We start from the raw sequence: 24,106 nt of genomic DNA on the forward strand, positions 1-24,106 counted from the left end.
GGATGGGGGCAGGACTAACTTGTGGGGTGCCAGGCCCTTGCTAAGTTCTCCCTCAAAGCACCTCATTAAACCCTCAGCATTTTGTTACCCCATTTTATATGGGAAGAAGTGGGCTTGCTTATTGACACCTGAGGACAGGTAACCAGTAACCTCTTCAAGAGGGAAGTGCCCTGTTGAAGTCAAAGTTCAGTTTTATTGTGTAAGAATGCTTTGGGGGTGTGGCCACCTGCAGTTCACTTTCAGGTCAGGTTTGATAACAAAACGCCTCTATTGCTTTTTTCAGTTAGAATGGGAAGGGCACAGTTCCTGTCCAGGAGACACTGAAAACTAGCACTATACCTTATTCTTAAGCACCTTGAATTGACCAGGGAACATTTAGGGTTCAAAATTGACAATATTATAACTCAAACCAGCCATCCATTTAAAATACTTATTTTCTTCCAGTGTACCAATTTTGTGCCTGGCTTATTTCATCTAGCCTAATGTCTTCAAGGTCCATTCATATTGTAAGATTGTTTTGTAATTTCCTTCCTTTTTTAGGTTTAATAATACTCCATTGTGTGGATGGATCACGTTGGTTTATCCATCCAGCCTTCCATAGGTGCTTGAGTTGCAGTCCTTTTGGCTGTTGTGAATAATGAATAATGCTGCTGTGAACCTGGGTGTACAAAATCTGTTCAGGTGCCCGCTTCCAATTCTTTTGGGTGTATACCCAGAAGTGGAATTGCTGGGTCAGTTGGTAATATTATGTTTAATTTCTCAAGGAATCACCATATCGATTTCCACAGAAGCTGCCTATAACATACATTGTATATATACATATATACATTATCCTATATAATCCTATATAATAAAAGACTAATATGCTAAGTGTCTGGTCATCTGTTCAACCAATCAAAGTGTGAAATGCTAATGATATGCTAATAAGGCCACTCAACCGCTCACTATGACATGCACTGACCACCAGGAGGCAGACAGTATACCAGTCACTATGATGTGCACTGACCACCAGGAGGCAGATGCTCCGACTGATAAGTTAGCTTGCTGCTGGGGTCCAGTCAGTCGGGACTGAGTGAGATGGGCCGGACACACCCTGAAGCCCTCCTGTGGTCCCTCCCCAGATGGCCAACTTCCCGTATCCCTCCCCAGCCAGGATCGTGCATCGGTAGGGTCCCTTGGCCTGGCCTGTGCCCTCTCGCAATCCAGGACCCCTTGGGGGATGTCAGAGAGCTGTTTTTGGCCCTATCCCACAGGCCAGGCCGAGGGACCCCACTGGTGCACAAATTTGTGCACCGGGCCTCTAGTATAATATATTATCACAATACAGTTTTAATTTTTTTAAGGTTAATGTGATCACACATTATATTATTCAGGAATTTGGGTTTTTGTAAGTATGTAAAAAAGTCCATGTCTATACTTACAGTTCTAATTCATTTTAATGTCTTTGTAGTATTCCATAATTTATCCAAGCCCTACAAATGAAAGGCACACATACTCGGTTCCTACCACCATAGAGTCATCCTTGGCATTTCATCATCCCATCCTGCCAGTCCCTACAATGTGTCATGTCAATTCTAGCTCAGTAGTCTCTTCCTTACCCTCTTCCTCATTTCTAATACCCCCAACATGTGAACTTACCGAGTTTACCCAAAAGGTCTAACAAGTGCTTTGCAAACCCAGTGATGGGTTATAACATCAAATTATTGGGTGTTTACTAGCACTTAGAAAAAAATGATAAAGAATAAAACAAAACAAAAAGTAGACTATAAGACATACTCAGGGTAAATACCACTTCATTAAACCATGTCTTACTATGAGGAGTAGTCAGAATTGCCTCTGGATCTGACTGGGCTCCCACACCTGATATCTCACCAGTGAACCTCATCTCTGATGGATCACTCTCCTGCCAGTGACTTGAACAAACCATTAAAGTCCTTATTCAGGGTTTTAGACCCCGCTGCAATCTGAACCCATACCACTTTACTTCATGATTCACAGTCCTTCTACTGTCCTTTTTAAATGCTCCCAAACTGCTCACTATTTCTCTAAGAAATATCCAACTTCTCAACTTTTGCTTATGTTGCTCCCCTTTGTCTGACTATCCCATTTTTGCTTGTCAGAATTATACTCATACTTGAAAGCCCATCTCAAATGGCAGCTTCCTTCATAGAGTCTCATCTGATGTTCCCAAAGGTGGACCAGGGACACACGCGGTGTCATCTGTATTTGCAGTGGTAGTTCCTGCAGTCTGCTTTCTTATAGCTGCCTGCATATTATCTCCCCCACTAACTATATGCTACTTGAGGCCAGGGACTAATTTTACTCCTTGTTATCTCCTATATGTTTAGTGTAGGCACTCAGCTTTTAAATCAGATATTTGCTTTGTTCTGTTTACATAGCCAGGCAAATTCTTTTCTTTTTTTTTTTAAAATATATTTTATTGATTTTTTACAGAGAGGAAGAGAGAGGGATAGAGAGAGTTGGAAACATCGATGAGAGAGAAACTTATCAATCAGCTGCCTCCTGCACACCTCCTACTGGGGATGTGCCTGCAGCCAAGGTACATGCCCTTGACTGGAATCGAATCTGGACCCTTCAGTCCGCAGGCCGACGCTCTATCCACTGAGCCAGACTGGTTAGGGCCAAATTATTTTCTTTCAACACCTGGGCTGTTGGCCATAAGAATGTTTCTTAAATTTCTTATACTCTATTTTCTGACTGGTTCCCAGTGATGATTTATCCTACCTTTAGCAAACATTGAAGGTCTGCAATTGGCCAGGCATGAGGAGTGACTATAATAGGAAAAAAGGACTCTTTTCTTCAAGGAACTTAGTCTAGTGGGGGCAGGGGACTCCTTTATATCATTTTCCCATGTCAACATTGGGAACTTTCTTTGATGCCGTAGGACAATCTGTTTAGTCATTGAAGACCAGTGAGCGTTCTCACAGGGGTTGGGAGTGGTTTTGACATGTGAACACTAAAAATGTTTCTAGACAAATTGAGGGCATCTAGTGGACAGAGGCCCCGGAGCTGCTGAACTATAATGCACAGGGATAGTCCCACAGCAAAGAAGTATCCATCCCCAAATATCAGTAGTGCATAGGCTAGGAAATCCTGGTGTGAATAAATCAAAGAATTCCAAAGTTTGGGCCTTCAGTAAAGCCATATAAATGTTTGAAATAGATATTTCTAAGTATACTAGGAAGAGAAGTAATAAAAAATACAGCTTAGTTTTCTAAATTAAAATATGCACATATACACACCCCATTTCTAAAATGTTTCTAGACCCACAATGCTCTTCATTTTGTTTTGTACAATGGGAATTTATATGAGGAAAAGAAACTGATTAGCACATACTACAAATTCCAGTCTTAGTAAGCAATCAACCATAGGATAAATACCAAATACCATATAATATGAAGAAGGAGGTACTTTATTTAAAATTTTTTTGATATATAATTGACATTACATTACTTTCAGATGTACAACGTAATGATTCTCTATTTGTATATATTGTGACATGATCAGCACAAGTATAGTTAACACCTCACATAGTTATAAAAAAATTATTTCTTTTGATGAGAACTTTTGTTTTGTTTTTTTGTTTGTTTTTTGTTAGAGAGGAAAGGAGAGGGAGAGAGAAAGAGAAACATCGATGTGAGTGAAACATCTATTGGTTGCCTCTCATATGTGCCCCAACTGGGGATTGAACCTGCAGCCTGGGTGTGTCCCCTGACGGGGAATCAAATCTGCAACCCTTTGTATACCAGACAACGTGTAACCAACAGAGCCACCTAGCCAGGGCTTATGATGGGAACTTTTAAGATCTCTCTTAACTTTCAAATATAGTACAGTATTATTAACTATAGTTGCCATGCTTTACATTATCTCACCAAGACATTTATTTTGTACTGGAAATTTGTACTCTTTGAACACCTTCACTCATTTTGCCCACCCCTCACCCTGAGGAGGAGATACTTTAGAATTTGAAAAATTAGATTTATTTTCCAATGGCTGTATAGACAAAAATGTTTAAATAGAACAATTAGACATAAATGAATCAGTTTAGATAAAAATATTCTAAAATTCTTTAGATGTCTATATAGCTGGCATCTTTTGTTTTATTTTCTTTTTTAAAAAATAGGTGTGTGTTTTTTAATTGATTGAAGGGAGAGGAAGGGGGAGGGAGAGATAGAAACATCAATGATGAGAGAGAATCATCACCGTCTGCCTCCTGCATGCCTCCTATGGGGGCTCAAGCCTGCAGTCCCCAGCATGTGTCCTGACCAGAATCGAGTCCTAACCTCCTGGTTCATGGATTGATATTCAGCCACAGAGCTGCACCGGCCAGGCTGTTTTATTTTTCATTATTCTTATGTTTTCTGTAGAAAGTCTTTTGATGACATTGCCTGTTATCTAGCTCTTAGAGCATTACCTGGTGGGCAGTAGTATAGTAGGTCTTTGAAATACATGTGATAAATGGATAAGTAAACCAATTCCAGACTCACTAGCTACTCAGTCCCCTTGTGCAAGGCAGTATTATGGCAGAAAGGTGGTAGAAAGTTTGTGTTCAAATCCAGTGGAGTCAATTCCACAGATAAGTAGTCTCAGCCTGCCACCTGGCTCAAAGGCTCTATCTTTGAATAAGCCCTTTATGCTTCTTAGGAGCTGTATTGAAGATACAAAATCAACTGCTTAGGGAAGTTGGCTGAATCACGCCATCTTCCTTGTTTTACCTGGTCCTATGGGACATTTTTTTCTAGGCATCTTAGGGCCAGTATAGAGTTGAACCTGACACACTGAATTATATGCAAAGTGATGGTAAGTCTGCAGTAGTTAAGGATCTGTGATCTAGAAACTCTATCCTTTTGTGCCCTAGTCATTTGGCATTTCCTACTTGTCTCTGGAATAAATTGCTGCTTTAGAAAGACTGAACCTACCATGCTATTGGTGTTTTGCCGGTTAGTGTAGAGAAGTATACTGGAGGGTGTGTTGCTGGCGGGTTAGCTTTTCATAGGTCTGCAGTACATGTTCATCTCAGGAGCAGGAGTGCCAGCCAGTCCGGACTGGGGGACTGCCTCACTGCACTGCTTGGATAAGCACAAGCACTATGGCTTTTTATTAGCTTGCACCTATGTTAGTCATAAAATATTTCAATGAAAATTTTGCAAGTGTCACCATCTTGAAATAAATTGTATCCATCTGAGGTTTTTCCCTGAAATCTAGAACTTAAATTTTAATGTATTGTATTTTAGAATTAGATTTTTAACAATAATATTATTGCTAGGAGCTAGCTGAGTTATTATGAAATTAATATAGTAGGCTAAATAGACACTGAATACAAATGTTTGTGTTTTCTTCTACTCTCCTTTTTATCATTTTTATATTTTACTTTAAAGTTTATAAAGCTTAATTTGCATTTCTTTTATGACAACCACTGTCTTATATATTTATTTTTTACCAGAGAAAGAAAACAGTTTTATTATTGAACCCATGCTACAATCACATCACAGACAATCTGCTAAAAAGATTGCAAAGAAAAAAAAGAAAAAGTCACCCTGTTAAAGGTTATAGGGTGATTTTTTTCACCCTATAAAATAGGCTGGCAGATACAGTCCATTACATGCATGCCAATGTCTTTTATCAAGGGAAAAATAAAACTTCTATCTCTTGTCAAGTTGGACGTTACATGATAGAGTCCAGTGCCTGAGATTCCTGAGAAGATGGGGTGAATGGGTGTCACACTTCATTATTCTAAATTTTTATTTTTAAAATTGTGGTAAATTGCTTTGGCCAGTGTGGCTCAGTTGGTTGACCATTGTCCCATGCACTGGAAGGTAGCTGGTTCGATGCCTGGTCAGGGTACATACCCAGGTTGTGGTTTCGATCCCGGGTCAGGGTGGGTACAGTTCTGATAGATGTTTCTCTTTTACATTGATGTTTCTCTCTCTCCCTCTCACTTCTTCTCTAAAATAATCAATGAAAACATATTTTTTAAAATTGTGGTAAACTATACATAACATAATTTTTACCATTTTAACCATTGTTAAGTGTACAGTTCAGTGGAAATTAAGTACACGAACACTGTTGTACAACTATCGCCACCATCCATCTCCAGAACTTACCTTTCCAAACTGAAACTCTGTGTCCATTAAATACTAATTCTCTGTTCCTCCTCCCCCAGACCCTAGCAGCCACCATTCTACTTTCTGTGTCTGAGAATCTGATGACTCTAGGTTCCTCATATGAGTGGAATCACACAGTATTTGTCCCTTTGTAACTGACTGACTTCACTTAGCATAATATATTCAAGGCTTACCCATGTAGTCGCATGTGTCATAATTTCTTGAAGGCTGAATAATATTCTCTTGAATGTATATATTACATTTTGCTTATCAATTGCTTTCACTTTTTTTTAAAATAATCCTCATTGCAGGGTATTTTCCCATTGATTTTTAGAGAGAGTGGAAGAGAGAGGGAAAGACAGAGAGAAATATAGATATGAGAGAAACATATTGATTGGCTGCCTCCTGCACAAGCCCTGACCAGGGCCCTGGCTGGGTGGAGCCTGCAACTGAGGTACGTGCCCTTGACTGGAATTGAAACCAAAACCCTTCGATCTGCAGGCTCTATTCACTGATCCAAACCGGCTGGGGTCTTTCATCTTTTGGCTATTATGAATAACTAGAGGCTTGGTGCACAAAATTCGTGCACGGGGGGGGGGGGAGCGGTGTCCATCAGACCGGCCTGCCCCCTCTTACAGTCCGGGAGCCCTCAGGGGATGTCCTACTGACGGTTTAGGCCCTCTCCCCATGGGGAGCGAGCCTAAGCCGCAGTCTGGCCTCCCTCTGCAGGAGGCGACCGGGCTGATCAAGGGAAGGCGCCGCCCCCATCATCCCGCTGCTGCTGCCACTGCTGGCCGTGGCGGCTGCGAGGCCTGAGCCCTGGGCCTTGTAGCCGCTGGGGCTCAAGGATGCCGTGAGCCCCAGGCCTCGCAGCCACTGTGGCTTTGTCCGGAAGACGTCTGCCCTAATTAGCATAATACCCTTTTATTAGTATAGATTGCTATGAAAATGGGTGTGCAAATGTCTGTATGCGTTCCTGCTTTCAGTTCTTTGGGGTATATACCCAGAAATGGAATGGCTGGGTCATGTACTAATTCTATGTTTAATTTTTTGAGGAAGCATCATACTATTTTACATAGCAGCTGTGTCATTTTACATTCCTACCAGCAACGTATGATGGTTCCCACTTCACATCCTCATCAACACTTATTTCTATTTTTTTTTTTTTTTTTTTTTTTTAATAGCCATCCTACTAGGTATGAAAAGATATCTCATTGCAGTTTGACTTACATTTCCCTTATAATGAATGAAGCTGAGGATCTTTTCCTATATTACTCCATTTATTTATTTACTTACTTATTTTTGGTTTGTTTTAAAAGAAATTATTTTTCCTTTTAAGACCACTGCAACCAGTAGGCAAGAAATATGTAAGTTAGGAAGCTTATTCAGTTTGATTTCAGATCTCTTAAGAAGGAGAGATTCCCTTTTAGAGACATAGCTAATGTAGGTTATAACATTTAAATTGTTTTTTTAAAGTAAGCAACAAAAATAAAAATCTTCCACCAAATTAGAGTTGATTTTTGTGGTTTGATTCTTCTTTTGGACTCAAGGAGGGAGTAAGGAGCCTAAGTTTTACCCACCTAATACCTAGTGACTACAGCTCAGCTGGATAAAGATGAGAGCCTGTTCTTTTTTTCCCCCCTTTAAAACAAAAGAATTTAAGTCAGCTCATCTCCTCTTGTGCTTTGGTTGACTTATATCTTTTAAATCTGGTAGCTGGCTGGAGGATGTGTCACATTATTCCTTGAGCTGGTATAAAATCATTCTAAAGAAAAACCACATACAGTATTTTTTTCTTTGTGTCAGAAAATCTATATATGACAACTCATAGTGTTTTAGGTCCTGTGTGAAATGTATGAAGAAGCAGATCTTCTTTCACATAGTTTACTTAAAAATAAATTGTAGCTGACATTTATCAAGTGCTTTTTATTTATGAATGATTCTGAGCTGTTTACATATATAGTAACTCATTTATGAGGTAGGGGAGTACTGTTATCTTTGCAGATGAAGAAATGGAAGTACAGAAAAGTATTAAAATAGGCAGTGGAGTTCACTCACCTGGTGCCAGAGACAAAACCTCACTGTACAGTGCTTCTTCCCTGGAGATAGGAGTAAGTAACTGTGTTGTTACCTTTTCATTCTTACAGCACTGTCCCTGTGGCTGCTTTCAGCATTAATAAAAATGACACCCACAAAGTAAGCGTGGGAACTTTTTAGTCATTATTACATGTAAAAATACAAGTTTTGATTTTTCTGCCTTTTTAATGATGAAACTTTAAACTATTAAGATAAAAATTTACCTAGGACACTTTGGTAAATATATAGTAGCAAAAAAATTTCCCTAGCTAAGTACAAAATACTTCATTGGGACCAAAAATAGGGTATTTCGCCAGCTACTGAAACTCTTCAATGCTGACTGCATCCACCATATTTCTTGTGGAGCGATGGGTCGAGAGGGGAGGCAAGGAGTTTGGTGGTTCCTGGTCTTATAGCTCCCAGAGCACATGGCAAGAACAGTGTGCTCCGTGCTCTGCTCACAGAAGCTCCAGGATTTCACCTCCTTGATCTGAAGCTGCCTTTTGATACGGTGTGATGGTGGCCACAGCAAAAACAAAGCATGCACTCTAGCTGGTTTGGCACAGAGGATAGAGCATCGGCCTATGGACCAAAGGGTCCTGGGTTTGATTCCTGTCGGGGGCACGTACTTTGGTTTCAGGCTCCCCCTCACCTGGGCCCTGGTTGGGGCTTTTGTGGAAGGCAACCAATTGATGTGTTTCTCTCACATCGATGTTTCTCTCTGTCTTTCCCTCTCTCTTCCACTCTTCCTAAAAATCAGTGGAAAATATCTTCAAGTGAGGATTAACCAGCTAACCAAAAAACAAAAAAATAAGTCATGGCCTCCTACCTTTAAGGTGGCAGGTGGTCTCTGGTTACCAGCATGATGGTAGTTCTTAAGGAGGCCACGAATGATTCCAAGTATGGCTCACTCTGTGGGTAGGAGGCTATGTTCCCTTCTGTTACCGCCTGTAATGAAGTAAGTTTCAGGTTTGATTTTTTTTTTTAGCTTAATTTTTAGTTTTTGAGAGTTCAAACTGAATTATTCTTTCCAACATTGTATTTAATAAATTTTGCTCACTTCTAAAATTAGAATTAAGAACTAGACAAACCAATTTCATTGTATTGTGCCTAGTTCAAGTCAGGATCTGGAAGGCCAGGAAACTGGAGCAGTAGAACACAGGCAAGATTGTAGATTAGACAGGAGATGGAAACGGGAGTAAAGCCATTCAGACAGGAAAAGACACACAGCTAATGTCCTGTCAGACCCTGCTTACCAAAGCTCAAGCTCTGAATTTAATTTTTAATTAACTGCTTCTCCAAGTCTATTTTGACACAACTCAGATATTTTTCCTGTCCCCACCCAAATTGCATCAAGTAGTCTTTTACCCCATCTAGTCTTCTGCACCCAATTCTTTATCGGGCTCTTTGACTCTTCGTTGTTGGACTTCATTCACTCACTCACTCACTCACTCACTCACTCACTCACTCACTCACTCACAGGTTTGTAGTTAACCCAGCTCCATCTGTGGAAAGCCTTCTGCCTCCCTTAGTTGGATTGTCCCGGAGAGTTGTTTTCTCTTATAGGCTCTTGGAAACATTGCCCGCTCAACTGATGCAGTAGCTGAAAGCAGTCATTGACACTTTTTAAAATAAACTTTTTTGGATTAATTTTAAATTTATAGAAAACTTGCAGAGATGGTTCAGCGACTTCTCGAATAACCTGCATTCAACTTCCATGCATGTTAACATTCCAGGAGCTGATACAATTATCGAAACTGAAAAATGAGCATTGGTGCAGTACCCTGAACTGCATGATGCACTTGATTCAGATTTCATCTGTTTTTCACCTGTGTCCTTTTCGGCTCCAGGACCCAATCCTGGGTACCCTCCCTGTTGCTTAAAGCTGTCTTGTCTCGTTGGTCCCCTCTGGTCTGGAACAGCTCAGCCTCTGCTTCTTTTGACACTTTGGAGGACTGATCAGGGATTTTGTAGGCTGGCCTCCGATTCTGGCTGTCTGATTGTTTTCTTGTGATTTGGGGGAAATGCCCAGAGGTGCAGTGCTGTCTCATCACACTGTACCATGGGCTGCATGATGTGAGCAGGACTTGGTTGGTTGTGACCCTGGTCACTTGGTGAAGGTGGTATTTGCTGGGCTCTTCTCTGATTGACAGTAGTCTCTCTTGCTGGTTTGGTTCTTGGAAGCCATTATTCAGTCCAGCTCACGTTCAGAGGCAGCAGAGGGATTTTACATTATTTGAATTCTTTAGGTTTGTGTCGTCTTCTCCCTGTATTTATTTCATCATTTATATGTATCTGTATGGACTCATGTATTCATTTGTACTTTGGGTCATTGGGTTATAACCTAATACATGCTATCTTGCTCAAATTGTTCCAGCTTTGGCCAGTGGGTATCTTTCAGGTAGGCTTCTGTGTCCCTCTGTCATACCCCATCCTTCGTTAGGAACACTGCCTTCCTTTCTGGCACCACGAGGTAGATGCTGTGGACTTACCTTGGATGTCCCTGTCCCAGCATCACCCATTTCCTCCATGGTTGTGGTTCTTTTTACCAGTAATGGAAAACAGCATTTAGAAACCAGATCTGGGTTCAGGTGTTCTCACTTCTGGGGTGTTGCTGCTTCTCAGCCCTCAGCTCACAGTTGAGAGATGCACGTACAGACTTACTTGTAATGAGTTCTGTGCCTGCTTGTCTGTGTTGTCACTTACACACCAGTTCTTACGGATGTCCCCACGGCTAACCCAGCAGCACAGGGTCATGCTGGCCTCCTCCTCCTCCCTTTGCACATTTCTAATCGCATTTTCTGATGGGGAGACACCAGCCCACCCAGCATCTATTTACTCCCACCGTACACATGTGAGTGGTTTCTGCACTCTTCACCCCCCCCCCCCTTGTCTGTCTCCGAGACAGATTACCAAGAAGGGTTCAGTGTCTGTGTGTCTCTGTCCTCAGGCCTCACAGCTTCCACTCAAAACCTTGTTTTCCAAAGTTACTTTGGGGACCTCCTCCCTCGGTAGGATTATTTTAGATATTTTACAATACAGTGTGATACATTTGTCAATCTGCATTCTTTTCTGGTATCCCTGCCATCCTGGAGGATGTTTTAAAAATTTGTGTGCATTGAAGTTCATTCCCTATATGAGATGTGCAGTCATCTGACTTTGGACAGATACATAGAGTCATGTGTCCACCACCCAGACAGTTAGCACCCATTGGAACCTTGCAGTGTTGAATGCCATGTTGCCTTTTCTCGCATAAAGACATAGTGGGTTTTAATCTTGGGGAAGAACATTAGAATTTTAGACGATGAAGGAACCTTAAAAGGTCCACTAATTTTACATTCTTATTGGGCAAGTTGGGCATCAAGCCAGAATTGGAACCTAGACATTTTGGTTCTGCTCCCCCTCCCCATCACTGTCCCTGGGTGCCTGATAGGCAAGATGAGCAAGACCAGGGCACAGATTGCCTCACTTTGCTTTAATTTAGGCTTCAAGTCTGTGCTTATGGGCGTGATTTATTTATTTTTTTGTTTGTTTTAGGAGGTTAATTCTAGCAGACAAGTATTTGTTTAATGTTGGGTGAGCTTTGGGGGAGAATTTACTAGTAAGGAATCCTATATAATAATCTATATAATAAAAGCCTAAGCAACCATTACAGCGGAACGACCAGAACAACCGGTCGCTATGATGCGCACTGACCATCAGGGGCAGATGCTCAACGCAGGAGCTGCCCCCTGGTGGTCAGTGCGCTCCCATAGGGGGAGTGCCGCTCAGCCAGAAGCTGGACTCACAGCTGCAAACGCAGCAGCGGTGGCGGGAGCCTCTCCCACCTCCATGGCAGCGCTAAGGAGCAGTGAGCAGGTGGGCAGTAAGGAGCGAGGGGTCCTGGACTGAGAGGGATGTCTGACTGCCTGCTTAGGCCCAATCCCTGCAGGGTGTGGGCCTAAACAGGCAGGCGGACATCCCCTGAGGGGTCCTGGACTGCAAGAGGGTGCAGGTCGGGCTGAGGGCACCCCCACCCCCAGTGCACGAATTTCATTTCATGCACCGGGCCTCTAGTCCTATATAATAAAGAGGTAATATGCAAATTAACCCTCAGGCCCTCACAAGATGGCTGCCTATGACCAGGCTGGCAGGGGGTTAGTGAGGGATGACCAAATGACTAAACAAGCAGGCTGCGTGGGGTGGCCAGGCCGGCAGGGGGGGCAGTGAGGGGTGATCAGGTCGGCACACAGAGGCAGTGAGGGGCAATCAGGCTGGCAAGGGGGGGCCAGTTAGGGGTGACCAGGCAGGCAGGCAGGTGAGCGATTAGGAGCCAGCAGTCCAGGATTGTGAGAGGGATGTCCGACTGCCGGTTTAGGCCTGATTCCCGGATTGGAGAGGGTGCAGGCTGGGCTGAGGGGAGCCCCCCTCCCCCGCCTGTGCATGAATTTTTTGCGCCGGGCCTCTAGTTGTTAATAATAATTTGCTAATTAGTATTTTTAATGCCAGTCTGAAACCAAATGTTCTGAGTGAACAAGGAATTGTATTTGGGGAGGTGACTGTGGAGTGCTCCACATTCCACTCTCTGGAGGCAGATGAAAATTCTCTAGAAGTCTCCACGGATATTGGCTTCCACTGAAAAGAGTATATCTTATTAATCTTTATAGGTAGTCTAAAGACTCTTTGGGGGCCCCTGAAATGGGACCCTCCATTTTCATTCTTTTGGTGTTTGCCAGGCACCACAACCCTAGACCCTTGGCACGCAGCTGAGTAAGCTTTGTACCTTGTCATCTGTCAAGAGAGGAGCATGTGAAAGAAGGAGCATTTGTCCCCAATTGGTGGCACATGTGGCCAGTATGGGCATGGCTCATACTAGTGCTGCTTCAGCTTTTTATTGGATTTTTTTCTTTTAAAAGTCTTTTAGAAGCATAACTCTACCACTCTGACACAACTATGGTGGTTTTTGTCTTTTTCCTTCTAGTCTTTTCCCATAGTTTTACATGGTTGTATGTACAGGATATTATATTCTGAAATGGTTTTTGTTTAGTATTTTGTCATAAACTTTACCCACATTTCTTCACAGCACCATGTAGCGTCTGTATTTACCCAGCTCCTTATTGTTAACTTGTTTTTTCTCACAGGAGTCTACCCCGACACTTTTTATGTTCCCAGTGTTTTTTTATTGGTTTCCTAGGCTCTATTTCCTGGAGTAATATTACTGGATCAGAGAGCGTGACCATCTTACAACTCTGGAAATACATTGCCTATTGTTTTATAACCCAACAGCCTTCCTTGAAATCGTGTCAGATTAGACTGATAAACTGCCTCTCTGCCGCCATCACCTACCACTTTCCCCAGACTCAGTAGGGTGGGGCTGCACACACACCTCCCGGCCTGCACCTGGCTCTTCTGATGGAACACCCATCTAGGCAGTCCCCGAAGGGCGGCCCCTTCTCTCGCCTCCAGTGGTGGTGAGGATGATGTGGTCAGAATGCAGTGAGACACGCTGCCCAGTGGACAAGCCACGTCATCTCTGGACTACTCTCCTGGAGATGGGCAGGGCCTGGCTCTGAACTGCTCCAGCCTCGGTTTCCCAGAAGAGCGGGCTAATAAACTCTGTTGTAAAATATAAATATTGAGTATGCAATACTCAACTTATATGTTAATTCTGCCTTATCTCCTCTATAAGATGTCTGTGGAGCAAGCAGCCACACTGTCTTTTCTAGAACTCCTTGTAGAGGTGGGGAGCAAGGCCGTGGTAACTCACACCCTTTCATTTCAGGGCCTCTTAAGAGACTTTAACAGTAAGTCTCCTCTTAAGTGGAGACTTCAGATGTTGGCAAAACATCCAGGACCTAGTGATTTAAAAATGCTTTGAAATATCGCTGTACATATATAAAGTTCATAAGTGAGTTGAGGTAGAGAGCTTAGACTTGAAGGTTATCCTTTTTAGAATGTGAGGAGATGAAGCTGACCTAATTTACTAGTAGTTTTTCTTTTTTAACTACACTTTTCTATTTTAGTGAATGTATAATATTTTTAGATAAAGGGGTAAAATAAAATAAGATTCTCCTATTCTAAGAAATAGAACATTAGTTGACTAATTGTATATTTTATTTTTTCTTACAAACTAAAATGTTTTTATAAAAAGCTTTATCTCAGGAATACAGAAAAGTATTTTTCCTTTAAATATGCATCTTTAAGAAGTTTGCTTTGCCTCTAAATGAGGTTTCATTATAACTAACTTTCCAATAAAATTTGGTGACTGCTTCTGTTACAAGAATCAATGAGAAATGAGAGTAACTCCACAGTGATATCCAATAGGTGACCATTGAACACTCAGACTTAATTTCTAATGTAATTTAATTCTATGTAGCCACATATTGGACAGTGGGGTTGTAGAAATTTACATCCAAGGGCACCTGATTTTCATCTTTAGCTGAATCACCTGATTTAGTTTAAAATTATGTTTTCTAAAATACTTTATTATAGGAACAAAAACTGCAGATTTTAGTTGGGTGAATGAGTTTGGGAAACAGCAAGAGAGGAATTGACTGTTTTTAACTTCATATATTTTAGGAAAATGTTTTGCGGGGCCTTTTGTGTGTGTTTAGGAACAGAGAGGTTTCAGGTGCCTTTTACTTTTCCCTGGGAGTTGCTTCTCAGCCCCTCCTTAGAATGTCACAGACACTACAGATAGGCAGGGTGACTTTTTGCAGTGGGAGAGCCAGTAGAAGTAAGGAGGCTGTGGCTATAGTTTTCATCACTAAAAAGGCAGTAAATTTAGACTTAGTTCCCATGGTGGTTCTGAACCTGGTGCCACACAACTAGGACTGGTCTTTGCACAGAATAAGCATGTGACAGTTATTTGGGGGTAAATGTGTTCACTCTTGTTATTATCCCCATATGCTGAATGCTTCAGAGTATAGAACTATAGAAGATGGAAATACTTGACTTTTATTTTTTATTTTATTATTTTTAAAAAATATATTTTATTGATTTTTTTACAGAGAGGAAGGGAGATGGATAGAGTTAGAAACATCGATGAGAGAGAAACATCGATCAGCTGTCTCCTGCACCCCCCCCTCCCCCCCACTGGGGATGTGCCCGCAACCAAGGTACATGCCCTTGACCGGAATCGAACCTGGGACCCTTCAGTCCGCAGGCCGACGCTCTATCCACTGAGCCGAACCGGTCAGGGCTTGACTTTTATTTTTTTAAAACCCTGTCTGATTATTTTCCTATTTGACACATTTGATCTACTTTGAAGAAGTTATTTTGGTTTCACTGAGGGTAGCTGGCTTCTCTCTGTCATCTTCCTTCCCACTTCTTTATTTTCCTGTTCTGTCTCTTTTTTTCCATCACTCTCTTTTACTTCAAAATACTGGGTTTGGGGGGGGGGGGTTATCATTGTGTATTTGTAAGCAAGGTGATCTTTGACCTTGACAAGAAATAAAAAACTAATTTGCAGTGTGGATGGATGGGATCATACGTTATTGACAAGGAGATGATTTCCCATTTGAGCAATGTGCTGCACACTTTATTATGGCTCTTTGGAACTTCTGGCTCTCTTGGCTATTTCCCATATCTGAAATTTTTGGATTCTGTATAGACATGTCTGCTCATTGAGCATGTGCTGCCGTGGTGCCTGGCCTCTGATCAAGTGTCCTTCTTACTTGCACAGGTTGCACAGAGCATCGAGGACCATCATCAAGAAGTCATTGGTTTCTGCAGAGAAAACGGCTTTCATGGTTTGGTTGCGTACGACTCTGATTACGCGCTGTGCAACATCCCCTACTATTTCAGTGCCCATGCCCTAAAACTGAGCCGGAATGGGAAAAGTCTCACCACAAGCCAATACCTGATGCATGAGGTGGCCAAGCAGCTGGACCTGAACCCAAACCGCTTCCCTATCTTTGCCGCTCTGTTAGGTAGGTGGGCAGTGTGAACGCGATCTCAAGTCATAAAGGAGTTATGTACCAAGAACACAGTGATGTTTTAATTTTTAAAGCTAGAATGTTTTGGATTCAATCTTAAATTCAAAAGAACCAGGGAATGGGTTCCTCCTCAAAAGCATTTCTTAGTATTATTTTTGGCATTGCTCATAATGTGCTTCTTTTGTTCTAATGTGTTCGTTTATGTATTATACTTTCCAGGCCGAAAAACTAATTTTGTTAATAAATTCACTTAAAGTTTGGGCAAAATAACAGTTTATAAAATCACAAATGTTATCACAGTCCGACTCTGAAAATTAGACATTTAAACCTTTAGCATAAGTTGTGTTTCTTATAGAAGAAAATCTGCTGTGGCTCACCTCCCCGCCCCTCACCCCCCCCCCCCCCCCCCCACTTTTGGGGCACTCACTACTTTATTGGAAAGCAACAAAAGTAAACTACCTTATCTTGTTTACAATGCCTACATTTTAAGTAAATATATACATGTCTATAAAAACTCCCTTGGAGGAATTCCTTATGTTGAATACATAGAAAGGAAGAAATCTTATTTTAACTAAGAATTTATATATATATATTTATATATATATATTTTTGCTTAAAAATAATTTTACAGTAGGTAATACATTTGTCTGTCACTTTATGCCTGGATATTATAGTTATTTTCTTTCTTTTCTCTTTTGTCAGTTTCTCTGTCTGTATGCCTGTAACTACTTGAATATCCATTTCTAGGTTGCTGCCATTGTGTAAGAATTGTGCCCGCAATATAAGTAAGCATGTTTTGAGTGAAGCCCTCCTGTGATTCAAATCCATGAGCTGAGGTGATGGGATTGAGGGCTGTTTGTAGCACACAAACCCTTTGTGAAAGATACGTGGCCTCATGAGAGTGAGATCACGTTGTACTCTCAGTTTGTATCTGTAGAGGTTAGTGGCCCAATCTGGTTGTATGGGAATTATATTGTGGAGCATTTTTAGAAATTTCTAGTTATCAGATTTTTATGAACATTCTAAAAAAGTTATACACAATTAGAAATTATTGTAAGCAAATTTTCACATTTCACAAGCCACACATTTTCAGTTTATTTGGTGTTAGCAAATTGTGTAACTACCACAATCAGTCAACAAAATCCTGATTTCATAAATTGTCTTTGTTTGTTTGGATCTAATCTCAAATATGTGTCTTTAAGTTTGCACTTCTCTGTTTTCTGACCATCTTCTTAGGCAAATCATGTGACTTGAGATTGGAGGATTAAAACTAATTTTCTAAATATGCTTTCATATTTTTAAATATCCTATCTAATAAAAGAGTAATATGCAAATTAACCATCACTCCACTACACCCACAAACCACACCCACCAGCCAATCAGGAGCGAGTATGCAAATTAACCCAACCAAAATGGCTGCAGCCATGGAGAGAGTAGGAAGGAGGCTTGGGTTTTCCCGGCGATGGAGGAAGCCAAGCTTTCCGCACACCCTGGCCGGCCCAGGCCTCCGCTTAAGGCTACAAAGTTTCAATTATTGAAGATAAATAAATCCCAACAAAAATGGCGGCAGCCACGGAGCTGGAGAGAGCAGGAAGCTAGGGTTGCCCCGGGCGACGGAGGAAGCCAAGCTTCTGCAGCCCTGGCCTGCTTTGGCCTCTGCTTAAGGCTACAAAGTTTCAATTATAGAAGATAAATAAATCCCAACAGGAATGGCTGTGGCCACGGAGCGAGCAGAAGGCTTGGCTCCGCTCCAGGCTACAAAGTTTCAATCGTAGAAGATAAATAAATCCCAGATACCAGGGCCTCCGCTTGGGTCACGGCGGGGCATGGCCGGCCTGCAAACCACCACAGGCCCCTCACCCAGGCTACCCCACGCCCCAAGGGAACCCCCACCCTGATCCGGGACACCCTTCAGGGCAAACCAGCCAGCCCCCACCCATGCACCAGGCCTCTACCCTATCTAATAAAAGAGTAATATGCAAATTCACCATCACTGCAACACACAAGATTGCTGCCCCCATGTGGTCAAAGATCCTGCCCCCATGTGGATACAAGATGGCCGCCACAAGATGTCCAGCAGGGGAGGGCAGTTGGGAGGGACCAGGCCTGCAAGGGAGGGCAGTTGGGGGCGATCAAGCCTGCAGGGAAGGGCAGTTAGGGGTGACCAGGCTGGCAGAGGAGGGAAGTTGGGGGCAAACAGGCTGGCAGGGGAGCAGTTAGACATCAATCAGGCTGGCAGGGGAATGGTTAGGGGGTGATCAGGCTGGCAGGCAGAAGCGGTTAGGGCCAATCAGGAAGGCAGGCAGGCGAGCAGTTGGGAGCCAGCAGTCCTGGATTGTGAGAGGGATGTCCGACTGCCCGTTTAGACCCGAAACGGGCAGTCAGACATCCCTTGAGGGGTCCCAGATTGGAGAGGGTGCAGGCTGGGCTGAGGGACACCCCCCCCCCCCCCGAATTTCATGCACCGGGCCTCTAGTTAAAATATAAAAGTGTATTCCTCTGATGTTAAAAGTGATTATGTAGATGGTCATATTACAAAAGTTATATATCTACTTAAACGTTATGCAAAATGACTTGGGGATATTAATTGATTTTTAATCAACTGGAAAAGTGTATGCTTTTAGACTATGAATGCCTTAGCTAGTTTGAGATGTAGAAGGATATTTGTTTATTTTATTTAAGAAACATTGACTATATTTTATGGGAGATAATGTCATCTCATACTCTTCTAACTATGTTATTTTGTGAAATTTTAAAATAAACGAAAGATAATCAGTAGTTACATATTGAATAATTTAGTAATGAATTAATTTAGGGCTTGGAATTTCTTGAAAAAACTTAAGCAAGTTATAGGCAAACTCTTAATTAGGTGGGCATTTTTATTTTAGGTTTTGTGTAAAAGTTTCAAAGTCCTCAAATAAGAAAGATTATTATTTTTTTTCCTTTTTGTAGTAGAAAGTATAGCTATATAAGTTGTTTTGCTTTAGAACAGTTGGGTGTAATATTCATGTAACATGTATTTGACTCATGTTTTAACAGACTATTACTGATGTTGTAATTGGGTGACTATTTTTTTATATAAAAACTTCAAAAAATCTCCGACACTTCATACTTCTCAGTAAAGTTCTATGCAATCTGTGAAGAGAGGAACACAGTGCAGAGCAGTGACTAGACAGTACATAGCTAAGCTCCTGGGCATCATGGCAGTTCAGCACTTCTGTGTCTTGTTTTGTGTGTTTAGAATATTATGATCAGGAATGCTGCAAATGATCTCACCCTGTTTTGCTTTCTGTTAGCCAATTAATGAGTCTGCTGTCCATATGGTGGTGACTAAATTATGATATAAAAATCTCAGAATTATTTAGGAAATTACTGCTTTTAAATTGCTTCGAGATAACTAACATATTGAAGATATCCAGATATTCGGCAGTAAGCACTATAGTGAAGGGAGAATGTTTCCCCAAAATGTATCTTCTTAAAGTGAATACAGTTCTCATTTGTGACATAGCCTGGCGATAGGGTGCACGGCTGAATGACACTGCTTGGTGGTGTTAAGATCTGTTCTTTGTCACATCTATTTGTGGGTGGCAGTAGGAATTATAGGAGGAGGGTGTTGATCCATGCCACAAGCAGTAGTCATTGTCACTTAAATTTTATAACTGCAGATTTTTACCTTTACTGTTGAACTAGTTTACAGAATACAATCTTCATTTGAACCAATGGAAACTTGTATCAAGTTGGCATTATCAGGCTGACAGGCCTGCGCTTAGGTTGTAACACAGTGTACTCAGTGTGAGTGCTGCTGGAAGTGACTGCAAATTCACGTTGTACTTAAGGCAATTGCAAGAAGTGGGTGGGCCTGCTATGTGCTGCTTTATATTAAAAGATGAAGAAGTATTCCCAATTTCTGTGTGGAAGTTTTATGTGGTTTATCAAATGAGGTGGTCCTAGAAAGTCATATTGTAAAGTCACAGGTAATCTTAGGATTCTAATGGCAGTGATAATTTCCCTGTGTCACTATGGTGATGGCTTTTATAGGTTCCATGTTTGCCTTCCAGGAAATCACATTCTACCTGATGAAGACCTGGCTTCCTTTCACTGGAGTTTACTTGGTCCAGAGCACCCACTTGCCTCACTTAAGGTACAAATTCATTTCATTTCTAACATTTGTAATATGTTGACTTTGTTATTATTTTAATATAAATAATGTTCCTTTATTGTAGAAGGAACCATGCCACAAAGTTAGCATGCTTTTTCCCCTAACTTCAGGATCAGCCTTACCTTAAAAAACAATCTGCCTTGGCTTATCCCCAATACCTATATTTTAGAAAAATTATAAATGTCCTTAAAAATTTCCTTGGAGGAATTCTTCATGCCCTATACCTAGAAGATGGAACTCTTTCGGCTAAAGTTTTTATATATTAATTTTCTTACTTACAAATATGAATTTTTCAATAGGCGGTAGAGTCACCTCTACCTGAGATCAGTGTGTTAGCCTGTACCTGTGTGTAGCCAATTGACATGCTTCTTCCAGAGCCCCCTTGCTTCTGCCTCTTCTCAGAGCTCCATCCAAAACCCAGCCTTTGCACTTCTCCCTTTCTGATTTAATATTCTGTAGTGTTTACAACCCTACCTTCCAATTCACTGATTTTTGGTCACTCACCTTCCTTTAATAGCGTTACCTTTTCCTTAGGCAGCTGGAAACCAGGGCATCCTATCAGGTCACATCAGGAACAATTTGTTTTAATTCACCTGGATTTTTTCCAGAGCTATCCCCAACTTTATATTTTTTTATGTGTTACTGTCTGCCATCAAAAGTCACTGAACAATGTTTTTTTACAAGTGTCCTTAGGACCAGTGTGTGTTCAACCCCAGGGAGGAGGAATTTAGGCTGGTTCCCAGGAACATGAAGTGGACAGAAGTGTGAGATGGGGGCATATGGCAGGGCTCTCGGCAGATCTCGGGGTGAAGTGCTGGTTCAGAAGTTCTCTTCCCTCTCCAGCTTACTTGATGAGGTGCTGTGGGCATCAGCTGCAGTGGCTGCCCAGTGTCTAGCCATCCCACAATCCACACCCACTGTGCCTGGGCCCTGTTTGGGTTTCATGTCATACATGGAGCCAGCTTCCAGAGTGAAAAGCAGCATAATTTGAGGCACTTTGAAGGTCTGTGGTTTATCTCACATACTATGCAACTTTATCCGAGTGAGGTAGGACATCAGATCCTTTTTGGAATCCTATTTGAGAGTAAGTTGGGTAGCCCTGGCTGGTTTGGCTCAGTGGATAGAGTGTTGGCCTGCGGACTGGAGGGTTCCAGGTTTGATTCCGGCCGGGGGCTCATGCCCGGGTTGCGGGCTCGATCCCCCCCAGCAGGAGGCGTGCAGGAGGCAGCTAGTCAATGATTCTCATCATTGATGTTTCTATCTCTATCTTCTCCCTTTCTGAAATAATAAAAAAATATATTCAAACAAACAAACACAAAAATGTAAGTTGGGTATAAATTGTACCTAAATAGAAAAACGGGCTTTATTTATTCTGAGTTCTACCTTCTAAGGCATGTAGGAGGTAGCAGTTTGGGCACTACAGGCATTTCAAAGAAGGAATTCCTGCCTCTATATTTGTGTTAATTGAAGTTAACTCAATATATTCCCTTCTCAAGAAGTCATCCTATAGTTTTGTAAGAGCCAAGCAGCACTTCTAAAATCCAAGGACATTTTGGGCTCTAGAGGAAATAATGTTAGGGGCCTGGAAGGTTGAGCAAAATAAACCATTATGTAATGTGGAGGTAAGAGCTACTTAGAATCCCACTCCTGGAAGATAACCACTTTTAATAGATTGATATTTGATCCTCCAGAATTTTAAAAAAATGTACATTCTATTAATTTGTCATTATAATGTCACCATCATTATGCACATGAGCTGCACATTCTTAGCAATCCCAGTGGGATTTCAGTGCACTGTACCGGGCTCTCAGCTTTTAGATTGTGAAAACCTGTTTTTAGTTAAGAAGTTTTATTTTAAATTTATATATGGAATTCCTAAAAAAAAAAAATTATAAAACCAAACTCACAAGATTTTTACTTGTTTATGCCTTTCCATTAGAGCTTCCTTCCCTGTTCCCCATTGGTTCTCAAGTGAAGGTGGAAAGTTTGAAATTCTAAGGAATCTGCTGGAATGGGTGGAACTCAAGTATAGCTTTTTTGTCTGTTTTACAGATGTGGGAGGGGTTCCCACATCACATCTCTGGGAAAGGGGCAGAATCTTGGGAAGGATTTGTGCTCTCCAGTTGTTACAGATTGCTTTCAGCTTGCCTCGTCCCGTGAGGGACTGGGCCTGCCAGCAGATTCTTCCTGAGCGAGCTGGAATGCATGTTCCATCCAGAAGGAGCAGAACTGAGGCATGACTCTGGAAAGTACAGTGTTTACAGTGCCCGACTTCTGAGGCCGTGGGTGTCAAGGAAACAAAGGGAAGCTCAGCTAGTGGCACTTTTGCTCTGTCTTTGTCTTCTCATGACCTGGAAACTCCTAGTTTTATCTTAAATTTAGCAGCTATTTTCAGTCTTTAAGTGTGCAGAACATTTCTAGCTTGTTTCCTCCCCCGTGGATCTGGAACCCCGGCACTGTCCATAAGCAGGCCCTCTCTATCATGAATGGAAGAGATCATTTGTATTGGAATAAGGCTCTCCTGGTGGTTTTCCGACCGTGTCCTCACACACACCCTGCGCCTCACCAGTGGTCCCTGCACACCGAACACTCTGAGGCGGCTCACCCTGCGATATTGCCTTGCTTGAGACGAGACAAATCTGGGACCAGAGGACATGTGACAGTTGGAACTTGCCAGCCAGTTATTTCTAAAACTGTCATTCTTAGTTAGAAAGCTTTTCTGTTTTTATGATAGCATTCTTGAGACAATTCACTTATCATAAAAATCTACTCCTTTAACACTAAAAACCAGTGGTGTTCACAGAGCTACGCAACCATCATCACTGCATACTTTTAGAATATTTTTATCACCCCAGAAAGAAACTCTGTGCCAGTTGGCAGTCACTCCCCACTTCTCTCCCTCCCCACCTCCTAGCAGCCACTAATTTACCGTGGTTTTGCCTCCTCTGGGCATTTGTTTATAAGTGGAATTATGTGACTTCTTGTGTCTAGCTTTTTTAATAAGTATAATGTTTCATCAGTGTTGTAGCATGTGTCAGCATTTCATTCCTTTTATGGCCAAATAATATTCCATTAGTATAGATAGAACTACCACAGTTTGTTTATTCATCAGGTGATGGACATTCAGGTTGTTTCTACCTTTTGGCTGTTGTGAATATTTATGTACACATCCATGTGTGGAGCTAAGTGTTTTCATTTCTCTCAGGTATATACCTGGGACTGGAATTGCTGGTCAGGTGGTAACTCTGTGCTTAATATTTGAGGAAAACAGCGGCTACACTGTTTACATTCCTCCCAGCAATTGTGTGAGGGCTGTGTTTTCTCCACATCCTCACCAACACTTGTCATTGTCTGTTGTTTTGTCTTGAGCTGTCCTGGGGGTATGATGTTGTTTGGTTTGCCTCCCTGATGACTGGTGATACTGAGCATCTTTCCCTGTGCTCACTGGCCATTTGTGTGTCTTCCTTGGATAAGTATCTATTCAGATCCTTTATCTGTTTTTAATTTGGATTATTGAGTTGTAAAAGTTTTTTTTAATATATCTGGATCTGCTTCTCCAATCAGATACTGATTTGCAGGTACTTTCTGTGGTTGTCTCCACATTCCTTGATTGGGTCCTTTTGATAACTCTTTTGAGACTCAGGCCACCTAAATGTACCACCTTTTACTGCTCATAATCACTCCACTCAAGTCACTTTTGTCATTTGTTACAGCTTTGGGGATCTTATCGGTCTTTCCCATTGCCTTCCAGAATCCTCTGTGAGCTCAGTGTACTGGAGATTGCCCACAGACAACATGTTCTTTGTGTCCCTTAACTTTAGGGACTTTAT

At 41.7% G+C, this 24,106-nt stretch overlaps 1 protein-coding gene across 3 annotated transcripts in view; it reads left to right on the top strand.

Annotated features, from left to right (window-relative positions):
• The window catches only part of FAM120A (family with sequence similarity 120A), a 110,082-nt gene that overhangs the window by 4,845 nt on the left and 81,131 nt on the right, over nucleotides 1–24,106 (top strand). For all 3 annotated transcript variants that reach the window (XM_054727058.1, XM_054727056.1, XM_054727057.1), the window contains exons 2-3: nucleotides 15,865–16,111; nucleotides 20,176–20,258. In XM_054727058.1, the coding sequence (XP_054583033.1) occupies nucleotides 15,865–16,111; nucleotides 20,176–20,258 (330 nt within the window). The remainder of the gene's footprint in view (nucleotides 1–15,864; nucleotides 16,112–20,175; nucleotides 20,259–24,106) is intronic.

Source organism: Eptesicus fuscus, chromosome 15 (genome assembly GCF_027574615.1).
Source record: "Eptesicus fuscus isolate TK198812 chromosome 15, DD_ASM_mEF_20220401, whole genome shotgun sequence".
NCBI lineage: Eukaryota > Metazoa > Chordata > Mammalia > Chiroptera > Vespertilionidae > Eptesicus > Eptesicus fuscus.